Source organism: Mytilus trossulus, chromosome 6, assembly GCF_036588685.1.
Source record: "Mytilus trossulus isolate FHL-02 chromosome 6, PNRI_Mtr1.1.1.hap1, whole genome shotgun sequence".
NCBI lineage: Eukaryota > Metazoa > Mollusca > Bivalvia > Mytilida > Mytilidae > Mytilus > Mytilus trossulus.
Genome location: NC_086378.1, coordinates 33,037,783 through 33,048,623, shown reverse-complemented (window position 1 = coordinate 33,048,623; position 10,841 = coordinate 33,037,783). Strand labels below are relative to the sequence as shown.

Here is a 10,841-nt window from a genome sequence, read left to right as displayed (position 1 = left end):
AATTCTTCGAATCCATGTATAATGTCTTTCCGTGATTTTGCTTTGTATGCAACTTCGCTGAAAATCTGCCAATGTTTTTAATTGTCAATTGCCATATTTTGTCTTCAAAATTATTTAAGCAAATCAATAAATACTAATCTTTTTAAAAGTGTCTGAAACATTCAAAGTGGAGAAAAACTGACAACACCACAAAAAAAAACACAAAAAAAACACGACGAATATACAGATAAAAGTCCTAACAGTGATACTCTGAAGAGTAAAGACTTAGCAACACGAAATATTTTTTTGAGAATTATTTTAATATAATCATAAAGTATTTAAAAAATTGTGTGTAGTAAGTTCCAATTATTAATAGACAATTCATTGAAAAATATGAAAAATTAATGTTTTTATTGATGAAACGCGATTCTTGTTTTTTATGCTGTCATCTGAACATTCTTCCAGATATTGTACTAGTTACACGTAAAACTTGACGGAGAATATCAAATATCACAGATTAATACAATTCATATGGTGAGGTAATATAATTCTTAAGCTAATATTATTTTGGGGTTCTTGTTTAATCTAAGGGAGGTCATTTAACATGTTATCCTGTATGTCTCACCTTATCGACCATCATATTTGAAATAGCTCCTCCTATTTCAGATGCATAGCTCGGTTCAGATTTGGGAGTAAGATGAAGGAAAATGAACCTGGTCGGTAATGCTACTTGTGATAAATCTCCAATAAATATGGGTTCATTCAATCGAATGAATGCTGTGACTGTTTTTTCTAAATCTTCAAATTCACCAGTCCATACATTGGCAACCTCTGCACCATTGGGGAACTTATTCAAACACGTTGAATTGGACTGTAAAAAAATATGTCTTGATCAGCTAGCACGTATAAAAAAAATATCTAGTACAATAGTCGGTGTATTTAACGTCAAATTGATATTTTAATGTCAATTTTTTCACTGAATTATGTAAGTTCAATTGATCACTTTTCGTCAACAATAAAGACGTCGGCAATATGGTGAAAAAATCCTAGTCGATCTGTAATGAAGTGAATTTAGAGATGGAAATGATCAAATGACTCTCTCCATGATTTTCTCCCAGAAAGAGTGATAGAATATCATAAAATTGTAACTTCTATTGCATATCTTTTATCTTGATTATCAAAACTTACTTTATCCTTACAAGACGTCTCTTGGTTTTCACTGTCGTCATTCTGAACACTTATTCCAGCAAGTTCTATATCGCTGTTACATGTAGCTATCAAGATAAAGTTGCTGTTAAATTAATGCTGTTTCTTCAGAATGCAGAAGGCTTTTATAGTTGTAACTGTACAAATCCATGACATACATAAACATAATTTAATTTATTATGTGAATGAAAAAGAGAGCACGAAATACGCCTTTGATACAGCAACCCAGCATTAAAAATATAAACCGATGTCAAACACTTTTTACATTAATTAGACAGATATTTTTACAATACGTTTTGTATTTTCATAAACGTTTGAAGTTTATATATATGGGAATACATATATACACATTTTGGTAGTTTTATTTCTTTAAACACATTAACGTTCATTCATCAAATCTTGATTATTAGAAATCTCACTGAAAGTACATGCTTCTCTTATCCTTTTTTTTAACACTCCACTGATTATACAAGAAAATAATCAGCTTGATTCAACTTAATGAATTATAAAAGTATACAAGTGTCCTTAATAAAACACGCTTCTGTTGATGCTTTTGATAAATTGACATTGATAAATTGTCTCCCTTGTAATAACAAATCTACATCCCGCAGTTGAACATAAAGTATAATAAATAAATTTACTTCATCATGAAGAATCAATTGTTTATCAAAAACAAATAATCAATGAATGATTACATTTATTTTGCAATTAAAGTTCTTGGCTGAAATATTGTAGGACAGAAAAAGACTTGAATCCCGCTGCAAATGTTTGCACCTGTCCTAGGTCAGGAATCTGATGTACAGTAGTTGTCGTTTGTTTATGTAATATATACGCGTTTCTCGTTTCTCGTTTTGTTTATATAGATTAGACCGTTGGTTTTCCCGTTTGAATGGTTTTACACTAGTAATTTTGGGGCCCTTTTAGCTTGTTGTTCGGTGTGAGCCAAGGCTCTGTGTTGAAGGCCGTACTTTAACCTATAATGGTTTAATTTTTAAATTGTTATTTGGATGGAGAGTTGTCTCATTGGCACTCACACCACATCTTCCTATATCTATTGAGTAAATATAACTCACAAAACAAAATGCATTTTCAATTAATTATTATATAATTATTATTATTATTGCACTTCTGTGTTCTGTTATTTCATTGTTCATAGCTGATGTGTTTCCCTTGGTTTAAGTTTTTTGTCCGGATTTGTTTTCTCTCAATCGAAATACGAGATTTGAATATCGGTATACTACTGTTGTCTTTATTTAATGATAGAAAGCGTTTACATCATCTAAGTTCATTGAGTGCAACATAATAATGTTATGATGCCACTGCTGGTGGACGTTTCGTCCCCGAGGTTTCACCATCCCAGAAGTCAAAACTTAAGCGTTTAAGTGTTGACATGCATAAACAAAATGTGGTCATTTTTATAAAGGAGTAGGTCCGGTAACGACCGATTTTGGCCTCAAATTTCAGGTTCATCTAACGAAAAATTTTCAACACTTTTTAAACACTTAAGTGTCTATTTCAATTGATTCAATTAATTTCTGTGAAAGATTTTAACTGATTAAGTCATTAAAAACGCTCTGATTAAAGCTTAAATATGAAAAATCTATCAAATATGCCAAAAAACGTAACTTTTCAGATGTTTTTTGTCAAAAATGAAAGTGACAGCATCCGTGTTCATCTTCAACCTTTATATGTTATGTATCATTATCAAATACAACTTACATTCCAATATTATGAATGAACACAAATGCGACCACTTTCATTTGAGACGGAAACCGTCTAAAATTTAACTAAAATGCTAAAATTGTGAAGATTTCAGTAATTTACCATGACTTAATGATGCAAGTACCCGATATATGTGCATAGTATTGTCAAAAACATCCCATTTTTATGTAGCAGAAGCATTCTACTTTCCAGTAAATAGCTAAAAGATTACATTTTCACGATTTTGTAAAAACTGCTATTTTTTGGGGGCCAAAAAAGGGGTGTTACTGAACCTACCTGTTAACAAAGCTGTATTTTTTTCCAAAAACTATGGATGTCTTATCCCTGGCGTAGATTACCTTATCCGTACTTTGCACAACTTTACGGAATTTGAATCCTCAATGCTCTCAACTTTGTTCTTGTTTGGGTTTATAAATAATTTGACATGGGCGTAACTGATGAGTCGTATGTAGACGGAGCGCGCGTCTTGCTTACTAAATTATAATACTGGTACCTTTGATTACCAATTAATAAATTAATTATTGAGGTATACGTAGATTCATTGTGTTTAGATTTTGTAATTGTATTTATCAGGACCCTTTTTTGAAGTCGAAATAAGATTAGGGATTTTTTACTTACTTTTTGGCGAATTGTGATATAGTATTTGGTTTTATTGTCGTATCACAGTGTTTACGTTCTTGCTGAGGCTCGTGACGTGTTATCAATATTGATCTTATTGATTGTTCAGTACTGTTAGACAAGGTGTTTGCTTTTGCAAGTTCTCCAGATATCAGATCTGTAAACATTTAGAGTAATATTTACACCTAAATTATGATCGTAAATGTTATGTAGGAATGGTATTTGATTTATGAATAATAAATCGGACATTTCATTGCATTAAGTAAGACAACTGGTATCTGTTTAAAATGCAGATGTTAAATTAAACCAACTAAGTAACACCGTAACCACCTCTTATTATGAAGCGGTAGTTCATTTTCCAAAGTATATAAACAATGTGTAAAAATGATCTTGTGTATATTCTCTAAAATAATTTTTAACTTAAGGAATGGATTTCTGTTTATCAAAACTAAGTCCCTTTCTACCTTTTTTCCCTTTTTGGTCTTTTTAGGTCTTCAACGTTAGGAGCTCGGTTTGGATCATTAAACATGTTGGCCTCAAGCGTCGGTAAAGAATCTGCTCCAAGCTTAATGTAAATTTTCACCGTACAGGTTACTGTACATGGGCAAAATAAAGACTGTCATGACAATTTCAATATTCGGTCTTAAAACCTATATCTACTTGCCAGCTAATTCAGCCAAACTTCTGACATCAGCATCAAGTATTATTGCTCCAGTTGACATATGTGTCTTTAACTCAAGAAGACAGTGTGATGTGACAGAGGCGTTGTGTGGTTTCGACCAACGTTTCCCATTCTCTTCTACGTCTTCATCATGCTTTACCCATCTTGAATTGATATTTGTTTTAATATTCTAACTAAATGAAATACATGTTTTAAAGACACTAATGACTTGGTGTCGTTCTTTTTATTCCCTTGATTCGTTAGTTTGTAAAGTTGGAAATGCGCATAAGCAATAGCAAAACATGTATGTTCAAATTTTATGCATATAATCTTTATTTCTTAGAACTTGTATGATTTCATACACTAATGTTCACTAACGTTTCGTTTCGTTCTGATAACGGTATTTTGGCATTGTTGTTTTTCCATTTTCTGTTTCTAACTTTCTAAAGTATAGCTGATCTTTAATGGGTTTTGCTATTCGTTTTGCTAGTATGTCTAGTCATATAGATTGCAAAAAATCTTAAATAAACCGTGACCTGTAAATTAATGTCCTCTCAGCTGTCTGATGGATGTAAATGTGAAGAACGCTTCGGACAACTCAATTTATGATTAACCATTAGCATAGGGTTTATAACAATGCTAGTGGACTGTAAGTGTAGCAAAGTATCATAAGCCAAATGATTTATGTTTCGGTACCGGCTTGATAAATATTTATATTTTTTTGTTTTTTTCTTATTAATGCGTTAGAAATTATTTCTAAATTAAAGTTTTTTTTATTTTCACGCTGCATTGTTGGCTTTGACGTTTTTTGTATGTTTTTAATTTTGGGGTTTAACAGAGAGAAGAAATTTCAGACAGAGTCCTTTTTGACGCACCACATTTCTGAATTGGTAATATTCTCAAATTGGTGATTATTCACCCCTTTTGAATTGCTCCTAAGATTACAAAAAGATCCAAAGGATATATCACAAGATACATGTAATCTAAGTCCTAAAATGTAATGTCTTTATATCCCAGTATATAAAGTCAATGTGTATAAGATTTACTATTATATTATTCGTATAATTAGTTATTGCTATGCATTTTACCTTGCATATTCCATCCATATTACTTCCTGGTCCATCTTTGTCAATGCATCAAACTGACAAAATACAACTGGTGTCGTTTCATCATTTTGAGTGATCAGATCTAGAACAAATCTAGATATAGTTCGAATTCCTGCAACAAAGCCAGAAATCGATTTTTTACCAATAGATATTAGAAACTCATAACATATATAAAGAACATTCCTTATCATCATTATGACCAGTGGGTGGAACAATTATTCTTATTATGTTTGTATTTCTCTGTTCCAAGGAAAGATTTTTAAATTTTATATATATATAATTTTTATGTTTGTAGTCCTCTTTTCCAAGGAAAAATCTCTAAATTTTATTCTTAAACCAATTTGAAGTAGTACAGTAGAAAATCGTTTTATATTGTTCTAATTAGTTTTTTCTCGCCGCTATTTATCATGAAGATTGTATTTTTGGCACGTAATGGTAAAAGTTGATACTTTTAAAGCCTTTTTATTGCATTGGAAAACATATACACAGGCAAAGTTAAATTATATTATACGAGGATATCACCAGACAAGTCCTCGGGACTTCTGTGCTCACATGAATTATCATTGATATGGTCATATTTATAAATTAACAGTTTACAAAACTTTTGAATTTTTGAAATACTAAGGCTTTTCTACCTCAGGAATAGATTTCCTTAGCTGTATTTGGCAAAAGTTTTAGTAATTTTGGTGCTGAATGCTCTTAAACTTCGTACTTTATTTTTTTTTTTTTTGGATTCGAGAGTCACTGATGAGTCTTTTGTAGACGAAACGCGCGTCTGGCGAAAGTACAAAATTTAATCCTGGTATCTATGATGAGTTTTTGTATCTCCTTCTAATCAAATATTGGTAAGTAGAATGACCATCTACTATTCTGTGAACCATATGTTTCTATCTTTATTTTCAATTTGTCTTTGCCAGCTTGAAAAGATATCAAAAACAATTTGGCACATGAAATTGAAAAAATACGCTTTTCACATTTGACTCTGTGTTCTCGTTATTTTATTTCTGTGAGAGTGATCTTCGTTAATCCTTTTTTTGTTTGTTACTAGTACTATTTTCTAAGAACCTCAGGATATAAAAAATAATGTTACCAGAGTGATCTGAGAGTTAATTCCCTATATCTTTCAATATAAGTGGAATTTATTTGTTACTTTAAAAACGTTAGATAATATAGTCCAGACATCTTTTGATATTCAATCCTAATTGTTCTATCAAACGATGTCTTTTCAAGTTAAATAACTTGAAATTCTTGATGTTCAGTAGTTGTCATTTGTTGATATGGTTCATAACTGGTTTTTTTTCAATTCTCGTTTTTATATAGATTAGACCTTTGGTTTTCCTGTTTGAATGGTTTTACGCTAGTCGTGTAGGGCCCGTTTATAGCTAGCTGTTCAGTATAAGCCAATGCTTTCCTGAAAATCCCGTTCTCAATCCGCTTCTTATCCGATTTGTATCTTTCGCATGGTAAAATTCGACCGAGTCTGTCACGGCTACGTCCCGATTCTACCGAATGTTATCCGACAAAGATCAGATAGTGACCAGACAGTGAACCAACGCTGACGGAAGTTATCGTTTGAAAACTGTCAGCATACTCGGATGATCATGTACTGTAGGAACATAATCCTATCACGGTCCGCTCTATCGTATTGCAAACGGCTTTATCGGGTCTCAGTCGTATGGTATTCTGTAATTGTCGGCACTCTTACGTGTGTATCATTGGCGAATTTCGTATTAAGAACGGGACTGTTCCGGAACGGTTTCGGCAAAGACGGTTCGCAATTGACATAATTTGGATGCAATCTGGGCTTAAACGGTGAAAAACAGCTATAACAAATTTCGCCAGGTCATTCCCGTTCCACCGGACACCGTCTAGAAAACCCTGAATATTGTTAGAATTTTGATCCGATACATTAGACGACTCTGTCACGACATAGTCAAGCTTGTAATCAGACCAGACAACATCGGCTGAGTTTTCTCGAATGTGACGCACCTAACTGTCAGGGTGCTTCGCCGAACTATCTGGCCCATTTCCGACCCGTAAGAATCATTTACGAACTTAAACGACTGCGTTCAGACAATGATAGGACATTCCAGATAATTGAGAATAGTAATTCGACTTTTTCAGTTCTCTTCTTGTGTTTAAAGCGTTTCCCTCGGTTTTTGTTTGTTGCCCTGATTTTGTTTTTTGTCCATGGATTTATGAGTTTTGAACAGTGGTATACTACTGTTGCCTTTTTTTTGTGTGTCTTATTGCTCTCTGATCTCAAACGGGAGCAATAATCGGTCATGTGTGAACCACGCATCAACAAAGCCATATTTCACCATTTGAAGAACAAAATTAAACGAACACATAGGAATCAAAATTAATGAATATACCAGTTTAAAACGATAGAAAATTGATAAACTACCGTAGACTTTTTTTACTTCTTAAACAATAGCCTTTTTTGATAAATCTTATGGAAAAATTACATAATCAAATTTCCAACCCTGGAAAGAAAAAGAAGTAATTATATGATTTCGTCCAACAAAGCTGATAATTCCACGAAAAGATTTATTGAATTGACCAATCTTAACTCATTGAATGAAACTTTAAAAGAAAATATCAATATTTTCTTTACCTACATAATTCATGACTATGATTATATGGATGTTGTTTAAAACGCAACACAAAATTTCATAAATGATCAATCATTACAAGTTACAAGACATGGAAGGGACAAATGTAATAAGTATGTTCATGTGACAGCTAGATCATATGTCGGACTGTGTTTTGTAGAAACAACATATTATACATGTTAAAATGTCAAGGACATTGTTTCAACAATCAATTTCTTGTGAGGTTAACAAAGATATAGTAATATAACGTGACCCAACCAATTTATGGGTTGTCAGTTAACATATTTTGTATGTTCAAATTAAATAAGTAGGTCATCATCTTTTGTTATTCTTTTTATTTCTTGTAATTCTTTACGTTTTCTTCAGGAAAGAAAGGCGTCCAAATGGCCGATAGATACCGTTCTTTGAGCAATACTCGTTAAAGTTTAGAATGAGAACTTTTAAAATTTACAAGCAAGCATATATACTGACCTCGGCCATTTTGATTTAAAAAAGAATTGCAAATGATTTAACTGATTACGTTAAATTGCTATGAGCATGCCATTAATGTACATGTACTCAATAAATTGTAAAATTTACTTTTTCTTGAGAAACTTCACATATTATGTAAATCAAGTAGAACCTGTCATTATGCGTTCAAAAGATCCGTTTATGTGCGAATTATGATGCTGCTGCGATTGAATTTAATGTTGAAAAAAAACTTACGTTCCTCATGACTTACAGTGTCACCGACACTCGTCCCTGCAGACATCGATGAATTTCTTCTTTTGACACTTGTCTATTGTCTTTAAGATTCTAGAATAAAAAAAAATTGCACTTTATTTAAACATTAATAAGACGAGAGAGCATTTATGTTGATTATTCATAATTTATTTTAACTTGAATTTGAATATTTCTTTTTTAATCACGAATGCTCAACGTTTTTTTTTCGATCTCTTTGCTTGTCCTCCTTTTGTTCTTAATAAATAATCACTGAACACAACTTTTCATCACGTTTCCTTTTTATAATGAATAATGGCAACAGTAGTGTATCGATGTGTTTAAGAATGAGCATGCTTTTAACGTTTTGCGGCACATAAGCAGCATTTTCCATAACATATCAGATTTCTTTTGTGTCTTCATATTTCAAAAGTATGCAGTTCAATTTGTCGTTAAATTCAACATATTATTAACACTTTTTTTACATTTTAATATTTTATGATGTATTAAAGTTAATCACATGCTTAGTAAATACAATTATGTCAGTAAACATTCAAATTAGTTCGTTGTAGAAAAAGGGGGGTTAGTATTTCACACCTCTGACAACGTAAGCTGTCATAATAAGCTAAATGATTCATGCGAAAATATTTAAAGCAAATGATTTAATATATAATTTTTCCATACAGTTAGACTTTCATTCTCTGATTGAAATCCTTTCTTTAAATTTGTGGAAAGCAGTAGACTAACTGTAAGCTTCTTCTGAGGGACACGTAAAAAATCAAGAATTAGCATTCATGACAATTCAAAGCCATGCTCAATGTTAATAATTGTTTGCTTTTGCTCTAGAAATTACATAATCAATGCTTCTAGTGCTAAGGCATATATAACTTGTTTAAAAGAACTTTCTTGAATATGACAAGAGTATTCAAAATTTTCAAGAATATTGATTTGAAAAAGTAAAATGATACATGATATACATAATGTAAAAACATTTGTGAAAAAAATAACTTTGAAAAGGTCCTTTTAACGTTTTCAATCCCAGCATCTCCCAAATATGTGCTTATTTAAAGAAATAATTCCCGAGGAACAAAAAGGAAAAAGAAAAGAAAGTTTTTACCTTTGATTTGAGTAACTAGTCGACACTTATCTCAACGGTAAAACAGTTACATATCATATATAATAGTGTGCATGTTAATTAATGAAAATGTCCTTCTATATATAGCGTATCATAGGTAAACGATATCGTACTTACTGCGTTCTACACAGGTATAGACCTTTGAACCCAAAGGATAAAAACTACAGAAATAAATTAAATGCTTGTTTACAGGCTTTCGGCTTAACAAGGGAATGTCAAATAGAAAACGTAAAACAAAGTTTTGAAAACATCAAATAACACTTTAATGAAAAGCGATATCACGTGTTTTGGAATGGTGAGAACAAAAGAACCGTTCACCACCGTAAAAAAACTGAAAAAGTTACGCATTAGCAGATGCTAGTAACAGAGGAAAAGAATAAATTAAAAAATCTGTAAGAAATACGAAACATACGGATGCAAGACGGAATACCTAAATGCCGATTGAATCCCGACAAAATCGCGATAGATCACCGAGTTATTCCGATAAGAATATATGGGATGATGAAGAGTGGATACAAATTCGTGGACAAAGAAACAGGAAAACGAGAGGACGCGGAAGAAAATCAGGTAGTTGTGAAACTGTAAGAGATGGAGGCAACAGAGGACGTGGTCAACAAAGAGAAAACCTCAACAAGAGGACAACATTTCGAGTCCTGGGCACATTTTTTTTAAAACAAGACTGGAACAAACATCCATCAAACATAGATGTTACAGCGAATAATAAATAAAACTACAGACCGAACTGATCCGAAAGTTATTAATTTAACATTTACAAAATTTAACATTTCGCAAATAGACTAATTAATTGAAGGTTTTAAATTTACACCCATTAAACACAACCATTTAAATAGGATATTAAAGCATTTTCAAGTCGACTACGTCTACGGGAATATTTCGCATCTAGAAACAACGACAATAAAATATTGGATTGAAATAAACCGAGAAATTGTCGACGACAGATTCAAAACGGAATTCATTGTGAAAACTTCTAAAATCCTTGAGGAAAATATTTTTTAATTTCGATGGTGAATACTACTAACAAATTATAGAAACTGCAATGGGAACAAAAGTTGCGCCTACCTATGACAATTTAATTATGG

At 32.0% G+C, this 10,841-nt stretch overlaps 1 protein-coding gene across 1 annotated transcript; it reads right to left on the bottom strand.

Annotated features, from left to right (window-relative positions):
• Positions 1-586: 586 nt before the first annotated feature.
• On the bottom strand, positions 587-3,692 carry LOC134722508 (sodium bicarbonate cotransporter 3-like). The gene is made up of 3 exons (XM_063586129.1): positions 3,526-3,692; positions 1,168-1,270; positions 587-850 (listed from the first exon to the last, which is right to left on the bottom strand). The coding sequence occupies exons 1-3, from the start codon at positions 3,690-3,692 to the stop codon at positions 587-589; spliced, it is 534 nt and encodes a 177-aa protein (XP_063442199.1).
• Between the last annotated feature and the right edge of the window lie 7,149 nt (positions 3,693-10,841).

Bases quoted from the DNA above. Each gene is read 5' to 3' on its own strand.
- LOC134722508 (XM_063586129.1), bottom strand. From the start codon at position 3,692: ATGTTTACAGATCTGATATCTGGAGAACTTGCAAAAGCAAACACCTTG. The intron at 1,271-3,525 runs GTAAGTAAAAAA...TTAATTTAACAG, and splicing joins ATATCACAATTCGCCAAAAA to CAACTTTATCTTGATAGCTA. The intron at 851-1,167 runs GTAAGTTTTGAT...ATTTTTTTACAG, and splicing joins AGACGTCTTGTAAGGATAAA to TCCAATTCAACGTGTTTGAA.